Source organism: Thunnus maccoyii, chromosome 16 (assembly GCF_910596095.1).
Source record: "Thunnus maccoyii chromosome 16, fThuMac1.1, whole genome shotgun sequence".
Lineage (NCBI taxonomy): Eukaryota > Metazoa > Chordata > Actinopteri > Scombriformes > Scombridae > Thunnus > Thunnus maccoyii.
The window spans coordinates 30,160,467-30,178,886 of NC_056548.1; the positions used below are offsets into that span (position 1 = coordinate 30,160,467).

At 37.1% G+C, this 18,420-nt stretch overlaps 1 protein-coding gene across 1 annotated transcript in view; it reads left to right on the forward strand.

The window, feature by feature from the left end:
• Positions 1 to 17,488, forward strand: part of LOC121881140 (neurexin-3a-like) — a 33,932-nt gene extending 16,444 nt beyond the window's left edge. The window contains exons 3-4 of the mRNA XM_042388789.1: positions 12,329 to 12,355; positions 17,394 to 17,488. Coding sequence (XP_042244723.1) covers positions 12,329 to 12,355; positions 17,394 to 17,488 — 122 coding nt within the window. The remainder of the gene's footprint in view (positions 1 to 12,328; positions 12,356 to 17,393) is intronic.
• The last annotated feature ends 932 nt before the right edge of the window (positions 17,489 to 18,420 follow it).

The window sequence follows — 18,420 nt, forward strand, 5'->3', positions numbered from 1 at the left end:
GTAGACTTGGCATTTCTACATACTGTACATTCACCTCAATTTTTGGAACTTTGACTATGTTTAACATAGACATCTGACATAAAAACCGTATATAAATGACAAAAAATCACAAAAAGCACATGTCCCCTTGGGGTTTCCCCCAGGAAACTGCTTAGTAGAGCTGGTGAAAGTGGCTAATAAATACATGACCTTTGTCATGTAACGCCACTTCTGGTTTTTCCTTACACTTATTAAGCCTAATATTATGTTTCATAGAAATTTACTTCAGTATGCCTGCACTATAAAATGCTGCAGTGTGGGTCAAAGGGAAATTTTGAAGCGAGGACCGCCAAAATCATTGGGAATCATCCTCTGGGGACCACAGCAAATATATAATGAAAACAAGCAAATTAATTAATAAAAAATATCAGTGTAAAAGTCAGAAAATATGGGTGCATTTCATACAGTTTTACATGGGCCTCTATAGTACCATGAAGATTCTATTTACCGCCATGTTAACACTGTGTTACACAGAAGCTGTCTAAAATAATTATTTTCAGCACAGGATAGAGTTCTGTGCTACATTTAGGAGAATCTGAATATGGTGTTAGTACTGATATTCCAGCTCTTACGCCTATAGGTATCACTAGATATCCTCCCTCTCCTTTTCCTGACTCCCTAAAGCACAAATACACCACCTCACCACCCTCCAGCCCCTCAGCACTGTGATGCGTGACTCAGTGAGGCATCGATGTGAGGGCACTGGTGACCCTTGTAGGCTGTTTTCCCTAGTGTTGATTTACAGCCTCCATGTTGGGATGTTTCCTGCGAGGCACTGATAGGTGAGAGGAAGCAGGGAGCTCAAGCAGCCCTTAGGGACTTTGGATTGTTGATTGTAAAGGGATAAATAATGTGCTTAATGAGGCTGGCTGAGGTCTGCTATTTGAATACATCAGGGAGAAAATATGACATTACTGAACCAGGTTTGGAGAAAAACAAACCTATGACTATGTTTTCTATAGGATACATATTGTCAAACTGATGGGTTTTATTCAAATATTTAACAAGCATTTACAACACAAACTTGGGAAATATTCCCAGACTATGAAAGATGTGGAGAAAGAAAGAAAAAAATGTATGTTGTCAATGCTCTCAATCTATAAAGATAGACTGGATGACACAGTGTCCACTATCATTTTGTTACCTAGTGCACCATATTAACTTGGCACTATTTTATTTGAACCTGTAAAAATGTATGCACTATATACCTTAAATTCTCAAATTATTAAGTGTTGGAATAATGAGCAAGAAAAAACCAGTGAAGGTCAGATGCTAGTAGAGAAAGCACTGTGCAGTAAAATGAGAGTATACTGTAGACACTGTGTAGGGCTGGATTCACCTATACAGCACTAATTCCATCAGTACAACAACAGAGTCATATTGTCTCACCACTCTGCTGTTCTAACTTTCTCTTTTGAGCACAAGTGCCATTTAATTCACAAAAATAGCTTCACAATGGAAGGTATTGGAAATGTGAGAATGAAAACAGTGTTTCTGTTGAAAGAGAAGTGAAAGAGTGAGTAGCAGAGTGGTGAGTATGACAAAACGTACAAATGGAATTAGTGCTGTGTGAATTTGCATCATATTAATTCATTAAGACAACATGCGGATGAAATGTGGAGTTTGCATTAACAGCAAATTAAAATAGGAGCAGATCAGAAAACAGAGGCTTCTTAATGAAATATAATTAACTATATAAAAATATAGGCTTGTTTCTTATATAAGCCAATTTTAAATAAAGGCCTAGTTTTCTCTGCAGTTGAAGTAAATAAATGTGCCAGATACTATTTTAGCATTTGCTCAGTTGACCTGTCCCTCAAAACTCACAGGCCATCTTCTCATATCTCAGTACCTCATATACATTCTCCACAAAATCATATAGTGGAAATTCTACAAATGCTCTCAGTTCTTTGTTAATAAACCCATTACCAAAGATTTGTGTCCATTCTAAAAAAGAATTATAACCCCAAAATTCAAACAGTTTAGACCATCCATAGGTTCCACCTGTTTAAATACATGTAGAGAAAGCAGTGTGCATGCTACTGTGCGTGTTTGCCAGTTTATTGATATCTGATAAAAACCAGTGCAAACCAGAGGCAGTTGGGGCCTGGGTGGCCCAGGGGTGGCCAAGGCATGTCTAGAGGTGGCCAGAATGTGTTGTTAATGTGTACACACAGTGGGTGGAATTTTTTATAAGCAATAATATATTATAATATTATTATATATGATAACAATAATAATAGGTTAAAAAATAAATTAATAGGCTACATGCATACAAATAACTGTTGATGGTCAGTCTCCTGTTTTGCAGAACCCTTATAGTCAAGTTGGCTAATATTAACAATGACAAATAAAAAGCACCTTTTTCTGAGCTCATTTGGCAATTTAGTAGACAAATGCTCTAAGCAAACCACCAAACAAAATATATTATGCAAACCCTGGAGTCTGTCTTCCTGTTAATTATCTCAAAGTGACTAATCTAAATTATACACTATACCATACATTATAACATATACTAATATAATAAGACAATTAGTCTGGATGTTTTTGGATAATGAATAAAAAACAGGCTCTGGCCATGTTTAAGGCCATTAAAGTCATAGACTTTGTTCTGCTGAACAAACTCAAGGTACTCCAGGTACCATGGCAATCCCTGCCATTTAATACTTTATTATTGAATTACTTCGTTATTGTGGGCACCCCTTTGTTTTTGGTTAGGATTTGTTAGTGCTGGGAGGGAGCAATAACCCTTGTTCAATTTAATCAATGAATCAGTCTCATAATCGTAAGTTCTTGTCCCAAACAGTGATCTCTGTTTATTACAGCTAAAAGAAACCAACAACCACTTTTAGGATGAATGAAGACATTTATTAATAGCTAAATGTCTTCAGGATACATGATAAAGCATAAGATAATATACAGAAAATAATGAATAAAAAGAAAGTAAAATAAATAAATAAGGTCAATAAATTGTATTAAAAATAATAAAGAAAATTACTCAGCAAGAGTGGCTAGAAGTGTGTGACTCAAGGTTTAACGTATTCCCCTTTGCAATACGTTAAACGTAGGGAACGCTAATTTAACTTCTCTAAATAAATTATCTTTTAATTTATCGTTATCAGTGACATCAACCCTTAATCACAAAGCTGTGGAGGTGTTGCGTCATGGTAGAGGCGTCATCTCGGCAGGTCCAGCACTGTTTGGTGCAGCATCACTAGTGGTGTCTGGCAGTTAAAGAGCCCAAATCAGGCTTCGGACTGTGGGCACATCTTCGTAGGTGCTTAAGTGCTGAACACTGGTAAAAAGAGTAAAGCCATTTCAGGCTGCTCTGAAAGAGTTTTTAGGCCTGTTTAACTTCTAGTTTCCAGTACTGCTCTCTGAAAGCAGTTAGAAGTCCAGTTGCAAGTGCTGTTTTCTTCTTCGGGAGTTTAAGTTGAGGATTCAGACTTTGGTTGGCTTGTAGTAACTTGAGTTGAGTGTCGAAAAAAAATCTGACTATGCTCAAATCTTCAGCGGCGTTTACTTCAAAATAAAATAGTGTACGTGTTTGCTTCTGTTTTATATGTAACATTAAGTCTCGTATTTCTATGTACATTAATGTAATTTTGAAGTAAACTTTTTTTGGCAAGTCTAATTCTGAGTTTTTACACACAACAATCACACTTCAAAGTAGGGATGTGCAGAGGGCCCAGTATTTGTATTTGTATTTGTATTTGTATTTGCTGAGGCAGCAAAATTATTTGTATTTGTATTTGAGTAAAAGTGGGAAGAGGCTTAAAAATCTATCAAAATGTTTTTGTTTTTATTATGCTTTTAATTTTAGAAAATGAATGTGTTACATAAAGTGTTCATGAATAAACTACCTTAGGAAGGAGGTCCCCACACCGGGTCTCAAACTGGAGTCTCCCAGATCATAAATGACTATGCTGACTACTGAGCTAAAACTTTACTTATTGCCTCGTTGCAGACAGACCCCTATTATTTATACACCAATAACACAGAGACAGCACAGTGTGTAAATGTGTAGGGAGGAACTTCAAAGGCGATTCTTGCTTTGCACCCCTACATTTATTGTTTATTTTTCTATTTTTTCTATTTACCTAATTTTGTGGAAAGGAGAACAACAGGTTATGGAGAGTCCCTTGAAGGCACTTCGCTTTTGTCAGTAACTCAGCTTTATCTCTGGCGAACACCCCCAACTCCAGGGGGATGTCCGAATTAGGAAATGTGTGTCATGTAGCAGGTGGATGTTACCCCCCTCATTGAGACCTGCTGATAGACATAACAGCGGAGCAGAGGACAGAGACTGAGATAGTGTTGTAACCAACCTGCGTGCTGGTATTTGTTTTTTTTCTTCCCAGACAAATAATTTTTTAAATATTAGTATGAAACAAATATTTGTAAAAATCCACTATTAGTGCTTTGCTGAATAACATATTTGTATTTGGGCACACCCCTACTTCAAAGTCAGGTGTGAACATTTCCTGTCAGCTTGTATCATATTTGTAAAACCATTCAAGAAAACAGTTAAGCAGTTTACATGTGTTTCATAATAAGTCAGTTCTTCTAATAACGTAACAAACATTAACCTTCATATTAACATTTCATGATGTTTAAGCATACAACCTTCAATGATTCAACTTACTCAGACTATTTACACATCTCAAACCATGTACACTGAAATAAAAGTTTAACACAATAGTGGAAGGAAATAAAGTTAGGCGACTCTTATGTGATTAGATTACTTTCAGAAATATATTTAAATACAAGTTCAACATAACCCTTACTTCAAGCATTCAATGTAACTACTGTTTAAAGAAAACTTTAAACTGAAATCCTTCAAACATATATTTATTTCCTACTACTTCAGAAAAACTACTTATCTAATTTAACTACTAAAATATTATTGTCGATGAGGTTAATAGATCAAAAGTTAAACAATTAGGTGTTTTAAAATACAAATACATAGTTCCCAAACATTCATCAAATCTTAACATAAGGGAATTTAACTGTTGTCACTAGAGGGCAGTATTGTTACATGTAGTATAAAGTTTAATATCTCTTTGGTAGATAGTCACACAACTATGAAAGTTATACCATTCTTCTTGTATTTCAGCTTGGTCGCCAGAATAAAACGTTGGCACTGTACGTTTCTGCAAACCACAGAAACGTTGAATATCTACGTTTCAACATGTGAAATATGTAGCATATTAACATTTCAACAAAATGTATCATATCAACATTTCTACAAAACGTAGCATATTAACATTTGAACAAAACGTATCATATCAAAATGTCAACAAAATATATCATCTCAGCATTTCTACAAAACGTATCATATGAAAATGTCAACAATACGTATCATCTCAACATTTCTAAAGTGACGTAGTTCACATGTGATCTATATGAGTATATCTTTCCTGTATAGGAGGAGGAGGGACAGGTGGATGGTTAGCAAGTTTCTTGGCAGCAAGTTGGAAATCAGCAGAGAATACGGTTCGAGACCACCTTGAAACTGAAACCAATGTCTGCTTCCCGTTTCAACCAACAAGAGCAGGTGTTTTTAGCTAGACGTCAGGACATTTGCAGCTGTTTTTCTGGTAAGAAAACTGGCTTATTTTAGTGAGACATCGGCTGTTTTTTATTTTATTTTTTATTTTTATTTTAACCCAAACCATGATCTTTCCCTAACCCTAAGCAAGTGGTCTTTGTGCCTAAACCTAACCAGACCATAACCACAGCGTTGTCACACCATAAAACATCATTATTCAATGGGTAGAAATGTTAATATGCTATGTTTGTAGAAATGTTGATATGATACATAATTCACGTGTTGAAACGTATATATTCAATGTTTCTGTGGTTTGCAGAAACATTCAATGCCAACGTCTTCTTCTGGCGACTGGGTTGTGTATTTACATGACAGATAACATGATATAACTTGCATAATGATTAGACATTTAATTTACATGAATTTCAAGTTTGGCTCAGATTTGCAAGGATTCTTCACAAAAGTCCTTAGGAATCTGGGTTAAAGTTTAAAGATTTGATGAGATAAGAGAGTCAGTGTTCCATCTAAGGTGGGAGCTGTTTTTCTCTGGTCTCTAGGTAACATGTTGAACAACAGGACACAAATATATTGTTTTACTTAAAAGCAAGAGTTTTTGCCTTTGTTTAATTGATGGCATTAATGAAGTTCAAAGAAAGCAGAAACACAAATGACCAGCAGGAGCAAAATCACAATAAATCAAGGGTCATAACACCGTCATTCTCCCTGTTGCTTCAGACAGGGAGAAAAGCAGTTTCAGAATATGAATTAAAGTGTTAAATCTGGATTTTATCTGGATATATGGAACTTGAAATGACAAGTGTAAATTGAGTCTGAGTGCACAGCATTCATGAATCTGTGTCACACATTTTTTTGTGTGTAGGATAACCCAACGCAAAGAAAAAAAATATTGTTATATTTATAGTATACAGTATATCAATAAACAGTGTGGAAGAGGAATTTTCTTAAAAAATGTACATAAAAATATATACATAAAAGCCATCACTAACCACATGGACTAAAGCCACTATTAACTTGGTACTTCATTTTCACAGCAGCGCTGTCTGTTGTGCAGGAACTAGGAAACACAACCACTTTCAATCTGCAGCCCCCTCTCTAACAAATCTCAGCACTGCACTGCCATCACACAGCTGACAATTTACCAGTTGCATGCTGCTGACACCCTAATGTGAGCAGATGGCATCAGCGGCCCTCTCTAGCTGTTTCTCCAGCCGCCCGTATGTTCACATAAACATGAAACATGGCTGTTAGGGAAATTGGTCAGTGAGAAGATTATGACTATTACAATGATGATGATGAAAACAATAATAATCAAATGACTCAGTAATGACTTCATCCTTTGGGAATGGTATGTGTGTTAAACTTCCAAATACCGGTTTACCCTCCATGTACTGTATGTGCAGAAAACAATCAATTAAGCCAGCAGTGATAAAGGAAAGAAAAATCTGAAATACCACATTAATCACTAGATTCTCCCACTTTATCCAATAAATCGTGAATCATCCCTAGTAGTAATCTACTTTGAGCTCCAACCCCCGCTATGCTTACCTCACCTTTTGGGTATTGAATTAAACAAGACAGTCGTACTCTTACCTAGATTATGTGTCCACTGGTGAAGAAATACATTTGTCAAAACACTGGTGTGTCTCTTCAGAGAATCATGATCAGTTTTTTAGGATTTTTTGGAGGAATTTCTGAGGAGAGCTGCAGGATATAGATTTGTTACATTCATAACACAAAAAATGTTTCAGAGCTCCCTGATGATACAGTAATTGTTGAGTTAAATGCTGGCAATCCTGCCACTGGGAATTGTACCTCTGAGTGGTTTGTTGACTAGTATCTTATTAAATATGTATGTGTGGGTGCATGCCTCTGATTTCTCTCTCTCTCTCTCTCTCTCTCTCTCTCACACACACCACACACGCACACACACACACACACACACACACTAAAGCCTGCCTGATAACAGAAACAGAGGCACAATACAGGGGAAGTAAATTGTCAAAGGAAGTAGGTCAAGACAGAGAACAAAATAATGATAGAGCAGTGCAGGAGGGAGGGCAAGTGAATACAGTTGATCACCAGGACAGAGAGAGGGCTGGGGCAGACTGAGATTTGAATGATGGACTAGTCAGAAAATCATCTGTTGTCTATTGTCTCCCTGTTGTTACTTCTTTCTTTTTACTCTGGTTGGAAGTACCCATTTTTTAGGAAATTAATCCAGTCATTCCATTTAGACTGAACATACAGTATGTCCTCAATAGAAGAATAATAGCATTGGTCATTTGGTCAAACACTTAAAGGATTTGGCTTGTGATTAGTTTTCTTATTGTCAACAAAAGTATTGTGTGTGTATCCAAAGTCTGATAAATCATATTCCTTTGTGCTGTAGACCTCTGTTGTTGTCCTAAAACGATTAAAAGCACCTCTTGACTATGTACCACATTATAAATTTCTCAAAGAAATTCAGTACAAAGTCAGGAGGTTGTGATATGTGGTACAACAAGCTAGTGAAGCTCTGTAAATAGATCCGCGAACCCCTGTACAAGGAACTTCTATCCTGAGAGATATGATCTCATTGCCATTTTTACTCAAGCCGTTTCCAAACAAATGACCAAAATCACACTCTTCAGGAACTAAGGAACATGTCACCCCATGCAGCGATGTGGCTCATTGATGTGTTTTTAATAGTTTTTGGACAACAATGGAGATCTACAGCACAGATATATCAGGCTTTGGATACACACACAGTACTTGTTAGTAGGGGTGTGCCCAAATACAAATATGTTATTCGGCAAAGAAAAATAGTGTTTTTTACAGATATTTGTTTCATACAAATATTTTAAAAATGATTTGTTTTCAGGAAGAAAAAAAAACATGTCAAATACCAGCATGCAGGTCGGTTACATCGCTATCTCAGTCTCTGTCCCCTGCTTCACTGTTATGTCTATCAGCAGGTCTTAACGAGGGGAATCGCTTCCACCTGCTGCATGATGCACATTTCCTAATTTGGACATCATTTAGGGGTGTTCCACACAGATAAACTCTCCATAACCTGTTGTTCTCGCTCTCCTTTCTACAAAGTTAGCTTGTAAAAAATAGGCGATAAATGAAAGGGCAAAGCAATAATTGCCTTTGAAGTTCTTCCCTACACGTTACATGGTGTGCTGTCTCTGTGTTCTGGGTATATTAATAGGTAGAGGTTTGTCTGCAATGAGGTGATGAGTAAAGTTTTAGCTCAGTAGTCGCAGTCGTCTATGATCTGGGAGACTCTAGTTCGAGACCCAGGGTGGGAACCTCCTTCTTAAGGTAGTTTATTGATGATACTTAATGTAGCACATGAATTTTCTAATATTAAAAGCATAATAAAAACAAAAACAGCCTTTTTGAGCCTCTTTCCACCTTTATTCGAATACAAATACAAATACAAATAATGTTGCTGCCTCAACAAATACAGTTACAAATACAAATACTGGGCTCTCTGCACATCCCTACTTGTTAGTAGATCAGTTCATTGTTGGTTTTGCTCTGCACATGACATTTGTTGATATTAAGAAAAATATAGCCGCAAGTGGCAATGAGTCCAAGCACAGGAAACAGTCTTCAACTTATATAATATGACCTTCAGAAGAATTTAAAAACATGCAGCATGGTTGGCAGGTTAGAATTGTACACCCTGCGACTCAAACTGGGGACCTTTGTCTTTCCAGAGAAGGTGACTTACTGCCTGCACCACTGGGGGGACATGGTTTCTACACACCTTCTTACACATGTGCAAGACTGGGGCATTTTAAAAGCTTAAAACAGTCAAAATGTTGGTGATAAAATTCTGAAAAAGTCACACATCATCTTGCTTTTCTCAAGTGTATTGTCAAATATTTTGGTGAAATTTGTTTTAAAAAATAGATGAAATAGAAAATGTTGTGCACACAGTACAAATTACAGCAAGATAGTGAATATCACTGTGGACTCACTAGTTGACCAATCTGAACACCATTTGAAACACTTGATGGCAACCATCTAGAGAATGTGTGTTTCAATTTTGGTAGCATATGAATGAAGACTTGTGGAGATATAGATGTTAATTGATTTTGCATATCTTGAAAAATATAGAGTGACAGACTTCTGAATTGACCATAGGTTGCAGTAAGGCAAACTTTTATCACGCATCAGTGGATGTGCCGAAAATTCAGCTCTCTAGGACCTACAGTGAAATCTAAGTGTTTTGACTGCAATATTGAAACACTCCCCTTTTCGCTAATCATGACCTAACTTTATACAATGAATTGAACATGAGGAAAGGAAAAATTTTCACTCAATTCCTGCAGCTAATTATGAGATATAAACTGGCACATTCGTGGCATTACCATAGTGGCAAAATATCCCAGGACTGTGAATTGAAGCTATCATCCAAACAGTTGCACCAAGTTTGGTTACAACAGCTTGAGCCAATTTTGATTCATGTTTTTATGTAAAATTGAACTTTAAAACACAGGTTTAAAAATGTATAATTTTGAAATTGTATGGAATATCAAAAATCTGATATAGTATTTTCTTCTGGCTTGGTCCAGATATGCTATATGCCAAATTTGATGCTGATTGCTCAAAATTTGCAGGAGGTAAAAAATATATACAGTATATACTCATTGAGATAAATGATAACACAATGAAAGGGATGGACAGACACAGTACCTGACCAAAAATCCATAAAATTGAATCCTTGAAATGAAATGGAATAGACAACTGGAAATTAATTTGTCTGTTTCTTTAACAAAAATAGTGTTCAGCAGTTTCTGTGTTTTGATTTTCAATGTATGTGTGTGTAAAAAGTATAATAAAAACAAGAATCAGCAAAAAACAAAACATAGAAAAGTCCAGTATAGTAATACTGAGTTATGCGGGAGCTAACCTATTGCATCTATTATGGGGCTAATGTAATAAAGACTCTTCTTCTTTCACTTCACATATTTTTGGTCTGACGCATGGACTCTTATGATATAAACACAGCTCAATGTCACAAATAGACAAGTTTGTGTGAGGAAACTTCACAAAAATCATTCCTGTCATTGTCTTTATCTCGCTCCCCTACACACACACAGATGTGTGTGTAGGAGAGGAGAGATAATCTTGCTAAAGCCTCAATTCCACTGTGTCTTTTCTGAACCAGTTGATTTATTTGAGATTTCCATAGGATTGAACTCAATACTCAAACACCAACAGAAAAAGAACGCTCTTGACAAAAGGAGATTAGAACAGATTAAGAGTGTATGTACACACAAACACACACACACACACACACACACACACACACACACACACACACACACACACACACATCCAGCCTTGCTCTTCCAGATGAGCATTTGACCAACTCATTCCATGTTGGAGCACAACTGACACAAGTCCTCGGTTTAAACTGAATTAATATTTAATACATATCTGATTGACTTCGATTTGCTTGCATTCACATTAACAGCCATACATGCCCAATAAGTTCGAGCTAAGAACATTTAATGCATCTCATGTCAATTACCTTTTACTTAATATTCCAGCTATTTCATTTCTGTGAGTGGCCTAACTAAATAATATAAATAAATATAAAATATGAATAATATATTTCAATAATTAAAACGGAGCAATGAGCAAATGTAACACCTAGTATTTGTCATTGATATGTATTTCTTTTAACTCTACTTTACTTTATTTCTTTCTGGCCCATGTGTGTCTCTTCATAATTAAGCAACAGCACCTGCCAACACTGATCAAATTAGATAATGTGTCTGCACCAAAAGACAAAGAAAAAAGAAAGGGAAGACAACAGAAAAAGAGAGAGAGAGAGAGAGAGAGAGTGTGTGTGTGTGTGTGTGTGTGTGTGTGTGTGTGTATGTCACTGGTGTGTCTGATTGATGATTACAGACAAAATGCTGCTTCTTTACCTCCTTATTGCCAGCACCTACTGCATTGTAAAGAACATGCACATGGTTGTGCCCACTGCCAGCCCTGTGTATGGATTATGAAGTGTGCCATCATTTGCATGACAGACAACATGCAAGTAATAAGAGTGTTTCTAATGTTGGCTTTGTTTACTTGTTTTCTCTGTCTGCTATTCCAGAGAACAACAACAAAATGCCAGGTGAGTTTAAATGAGAAAAAAAAGTAAAACATAAATATATGACAACTTAGGCAATTATTTGGCTATAAAAAGTGTGGCATGGGTCCTAATGTGAAGCTACTGGTGAACCATAGCAGCTTAAATGTAGATCCAGTGCTACTCATGGTCTTACAGAGTGAGCTCACTGTGTTCAAAAGCTACCACCAAGTAGTGAAGACAGCTGGTATAAAATATAAAACTCTACTGAAATAATTCATTTAATACAAAATATCCTAAAAGAAATTATTTGCCATTGGGGGGTCTGTCATTTTACTAGAACATATCTTTCAATAGACATTACTCATACAATATGTCAATGAATGTGAAGCACCATTATTGAACTTTGGGTAGAGATGAGGCTTAAAGTGTTTAACTTCTACAAACATGCTGATATTTCTTATGACGAAGCCTCCTGCTTAGCCTCAGGAAGCTTTGTTTCACCTGTCAGTGTGTTCTGATGTCATGCTTTCCCTCTTTGGAAAAAACATGTCATCACAATACCAAGGGGTATTGGAAACTAAGTGTTCTTTTTCCCTTCTCTCTCTTTTCCAATTTCTTATCTTCTCAAGGCCTTGCACATATGATGGCAGAACAAGGTATGTGTCTCTTTAACTCTTCTCTATCATGTCTTTATTTTGTTTGTGATTCTAGTGTGGAGCTGCGTGTTTTGGTGTTGGTGTGGAATATATGGACGTGCATGGTTCCACATGCATCATGACATACAGTTGGATTTTATTACTCTGCTTTACTGCCCTATAAAGCCAAAGCCAAACATTTCGCTATAAAAATGTACTTTCCATGGAGACAGCATGTAAAACTTACAGTAATAGCAAAATGGATTTAAAAGCCAAGTCAACCTGCAGGAACTGCACACTGGCTTGGGCATCACTGGCCTCCATCTAAAACTAGAGAGCTATTTTAAGTCAACGCTAGCTGCTGAGATAGATACATATGTCCTTTCCAACATGTTTTCACTCCCAACTCGTTACATATCGAAGATTGGTCAGGACCCCCTGGTGTCACTTTTTAACGCACGGGGTACCCCTTTAGCATTGTTTTTCAATGCACAGTATCACGGTAGTCACTGTTAAAAAATAATTATATTTTATGGTGTGACAACATAGTGGTTAAGGTCTCGTTAGGTTTAGGCACAAAACCACTTGGTTAGGGTTAGGGAAAGATCATGGTTTGGGTTAAAATAAAAAATAAAATCGGCAAGGTGGTCTCAAACTGTGCTCTGTGCTAACTCTGTGCTGATTTCCAACTTTCTGCCAACAACATTACAAACAACATTACAAGCCAACCCCTCCACCTCCTAATAAGAAAGTAAGTCAGCTTATATAGATGTCATGTGTGTCATTCAGAAATGTCGATATGATTACAGGTGTTGAAATGTACATATTCAATGTATCTGTGGTTTGCAGAGGGCAGAAACATACAATGCTAATGTTTTATTCTGGCGACCAGGCTGAAATTTGTCACCTTATTTAGATATCATCGGTCTCATAGCGTCTATTTCAAATGTTGTGGGAGCTCAGCAGAAGTCTATTGGACTACCCTGCACATTAAAAAATGACACTAAAGGGGTACCCAGTGTGTTAAGTGACGCCAGGGGGTCCTGACCAAGCTTCAATATGTGACGAGTTGGGAGTGAGAACAGGCTGATCCTTTCTTGAAACTACATTCATTCACTGAGCAGTTTCTTGTTATAAAAAAATATTAATTTTGATTAACTGACATCATGGTACTTTATTTTAATAAAAAATAAATAGTAGCTAAATGCAGTCTTGATGGAGATAAGTGACACCTGCTATCTTGCTAAAAGGTAGCCTAGTGTGACCGAGTAGGAAATGGGCTTGACCAGGTCTTACAGGCCAACTTTAACAACTATGCCACCGAGGGACTTTCAACCAAAGAAGACACTCATTATGTACACTGAGTTTAGACTTAATTTCTCTTAAATTCTCAGCCTCAAACCAAGAGGGTTCACCAGCACAAGCCTATAAATATACACACATGAATTTTTAAAAAATCAGAGAAAATAATTTATTATGAGTTAGTGGAACTGTATTAAAATCAATTTAGCAGTATAAAATATCTCATGTTTAAAATATGAACTTTATTTAACTAAATACAAAAAAGTAAAAACAACAAAATAAGAAATTAAAAATGTTGCAAAAAGACTGCATAATTCAGGGGCTGCAGCTGATTACAAAAGGAGAGTTGGTAAGCCAATGTCGTACTCACCACACTCCAACACACTAGTATTGCAATATAAGAAAAAGAGATAAGTTACAAACTTAAGGTGAATGCATGCAAAAGGGAGGAGGCAACTGCATGCATGATAGCTATGAAATCTCTCACTTGGTGAAAAGAACAACAGAACACTATACATCTAGCACTGAGGATGGACAATTGAGGAGTAATTCGTGGATACCCCCCATAAGTTAGAATAATGGGAGTATTTACAGTAATTTTGATAAACAATAGAGATTAACAAATGGTAGACAGACGTACACATAGCAAACTACATACATTTAATCTAATCAAAATAGTTTATTTTCATAAGCAAAGTAATTCAAAAAGACAATAAAGCTACATTTCTTTTCTCTGTGTTGTGGCATTTACCTGGCTAGCTTGAAAACTTTAAACCCTTTTTCTCACAACTATCACAACCTTTCTGCAATTACTGCTTTCTGCCTTTGTAAAGAGCAGTAAAAACCTTTTGTGTTGCAGCATTTGTCTTTTAAAATGATGCTCTAACACCTGAATGTGGTTGCATGTTTGAAGTGTTTTGTGATTTACAATACTGCGTATATACACTGATATGTTTGGAATTTGAAGTTACATCTCTCTTCTTCTTCCCCCCTGTCTGGCTCCTGGACTCCTCTGTTCTCTCTCCGCCTCCTCCTGCTCTTCTAGCTAAAAGCAAAGGTACAGCTTTTTCGAAATCTTTCCTTTTTCGCCTCTATGAAAAGCGACGCTTGCTCTGTGAGTGTTTGAGAGCAGTGCAATGTAAAGTGTTTGATGCTCTAATGTGTTTACTTGTCTGTGTTCAGTGTCTTTTCTGTAATGGCTTCTTATGGAGGGTGCTAGGATTAAGCGAGTAATTAAGCCAACCTTAATTGAGGGAGAAGGAAAATAGAGAGTATGTCGCTTTGTGTTTTCTTGCTGTGTGTGTGTGTGTCTTGCAATTTGTTAGAGGGCTGTACAGTGTGCACAGGGATGCTGTGAGATAGTTGTATAATGCCAAGTGAACAACAGTCAGTGTAGATCAGTTTTCACAGAAAAGGGCCTCTCCAACCTCTTCTTAGTAAACCATTGTTTCTATTCATTGATGACTTATACCTTAGCTGAGTGACAATGACAACATTTATAATTCATCCTTACCACTGGCTGATGAAAGCTGTGACAGGAAGGGGTTTCTTTAGGCGAAACAACTGACAAAGATTATCTTAAACTCTACAATCCATTAACTGAATCTGTGTTCATACCTGCCCTTTTTGTTGTTGTGTACATTTAGGGCCAAATCCACAAAAGATGGAATAGCACCGTAAATTGTGAAACATTTGCGCCCACAATCTACCCTGTTTTAAGGTCCCATTCATAAAAGATATTGTGCTAATGATATGCCAGAGCAAACATGCCCATGAAGTTTTGCAGCTGAGTGCAATTTGCCCCTGTTTTGCGTCTGTTTGAGTGAGCAGAGCAGTTTCCAGTATTTCGGGCTTTTCTCCACATTTCAGCACAGATTTGTCCATAATGAAAACTGAAGAGACCACAAAAGCTTCAAATTGCATGTCTTTAATTACAGAGGTGTGTGTACACATAGAGCTCTCCACAATCACTAACCAACTTTCACGTGTTTTGCTTCTTTTACTTCTCTAGTATTTCGTATCTATAAGATAATCTACCTAAATGTCCATCAAAATAGGCTACAGCTATTAATGTGACTCAAGCAGGTCTGAAACTTGTTAGATTAATGTCTGAATCTTACAATAATGTTGTTCAGGTGTCACTGAATGTATCTGGAATCATAGAAACATCAGCACTGATGTTCTGTTTGTGTTTGTTGTCCACAGCTGGCTGTGTGTCACAGCTGGCTACAGCATCACACAGCAGCTGAAATGATAAGTGCGTCTCTAAATTGAGAAAGAGGCTTTGCGCATTTATGCATGTGGCACAGCAGCGGTAACTTCATTAACACCAGAATGGTCAGGATCTGACGGTAATAATGTTCTGTGTTCTGCTACACATCTACACAGGTCAGCTGTTACACACAGATTCCAGGTTTATACAATGGAATTGTTTGTAATAAAGCAGCCCTTATGCATGAATCCTGAGCTCCATCAGCGGTGTCAGGACATTTTTATTTTTGAGTTGCTGAAAGTCAGAGATAAGCCTACCACCCCATACCCACGCACTTGAAACACAGTCTTGTAGATTAATTTAGCTCAGGTTTTCTGGTTATAGCGATGTTTGCCTTCAGATATTAGCATGAAGAAACTCTACCTGCTGATTAAAGCACTTAATACCAGCATGATACATTATAATCAATGTTGAAAATATGAGGTAAAAAAGCAACCTTCAGTAAAAACTTGATAATACAGTAAAAATGTAAAGATCTACAAACCTAAAGCATACTTCAAAATTAAAACATTCAATCAATGTTACATTGTCTTCATCATGATCTTCAAAGTAATATTGCAAACAATTGTTTTTTATGCTAACATACTATGTTTGAACAAGCATATAAGAATATATTTTTTACCTGGAAATATGCCTGATAAAAGTGAGGGTCTAGACCTCATATTTTGGGTCTAGACTTCTAAATGTCAATATACAGATGGGTGACAAATAAAAGGAAAAACCGGTAGAAGTCTGAATGCTTGACCCCTACAGTGAGGGGATTGGTGGCTCTGTTATGCTGTGGGGGGCATTTTGCTGGCATGGTTTGGGTCCACTTTTCCCCTTAGAGGTAAGGGTCACTGCAAACCAATACAAAGTTGTTCTGAGTCATCATCTTTATCCAATGATGAAACATTTCTATCCTGATGGGAGTGGTCTCTTCCAGGATGACAATTCCCCCATCCATAGGAGGCAAGGGCTCACTGAATGGTTTGATGAGTATGAGAATGATGTGAATCATATGCTATGGCCTTCACAGTCACCAGATCTCAATGAATTGAACACTTATGTGGATTTTTTGGACTGATGTGTTAGACAGTGCTCTCCACCACCATCATCAAAACACCAAATGAGGGAATGACCACCAAAAGAGGTCCAGAGACTTGTAGAATCAATACCAAGGTGCATTGACACTGTTCTGGCGGCACATGGTGGCCCAACAGCTTACTAAGACACTTTATGTTGGTTTTTCCTTTAATTTGTCACCTGTCTGTACATTCACAACAATAGATGGTTCTAAAAATCTGCAAAACGAGCACTCCCCTCCTGACTGAAGTGAGCCACCATCTTACACAACTAGCCTACAGTGCCAGAGGCCTGAAATACTGAGAGACAGTGATTGTCTCTGACAAAGTGGTGCAAAAGTAGGCAAACAACTGAGTAACAGTAACTTAATGAGTGTCGTTGTCAACTCGACTACTTTGCTGTCTCTCCTCTGCTCCGTAGAGCTCCGTGTGTGTCAAAAAGCAGCTCCACCTGCGGTGAAACAGAGAAGAGAAGAGAAACTAAGCGCGACCATAACTGACAGCAAAACACAGTAGTTGCTGCCTCCCAGTCCATGAACCCTCCGTCCAAAGCTGTGTTCAACTTGTTTGATAACAGGATAAAGAAATAAAGCCACTTCCTGTTTTTTTCCCCCATTTTTCCTGTTCCCCTAACCTGTTTTCCTCTTCAAATTGGCAGTTGGAATAGAAATTGAACCAAAACCAGAAAATAACTTGTTTTTCACTTGTCTGTCTAAAAATATATTTCAGAAGCTAAAAGTTTAATTTGTTTCCCTGGATAGTTTCTTCTGTCCTGTCAAATTGATAACTACAGCTTTTAGTTTTGCTGCACTGCTCGACATAATGAGCTCAGGATTTATTAGGAGGATGGCTGCTTTTGACACATTTTTCATCTAATCTTCACCAAACTTGGTACATACCATATTTAGATGACCACAAACAAAACTTATTAACCAAATCCAGCAGAGTTAAACAGATGTGGATGCTGAACAAGATTGTAGCATTTGACACAATTTTCACTTTTGCAACAAGATTTTGATAAAAAAAAAATACTGCTGGAGCAGCAGCTTGCAGTGCAGCTGGCAGCAGCATCTAGCAGTTTATAGTTCTCACATACAATTTCTTTAGAAATTGCAGAATTTTCTAGTTGTGTGATTGCTTTCAGTGATTGTGATCGCTTTTTCTTTCTTTGTATCTAATTTAAGCCCAAAGTCAAGGGTTTTACAGACGTTGTAAGGTCTCACGAGTGTGTCATGTGATCAGGCACAGTGGAGAGCACAGATATTTTTAGACCAGAAAAGATTTTTTAAACAGCTCTCACTCCCACAGTTTAAACTCCTCAAGCACATATCTTGCCTCAGTAGGTTGCCACAAGCCTCCTCTCTCTCAAAATGTAAATACATTTCACATAGGACTTAAAGTTTTTGAGATCTAAACCTTCATTGAAAGAGAGTCCCTGTCATGTTCTC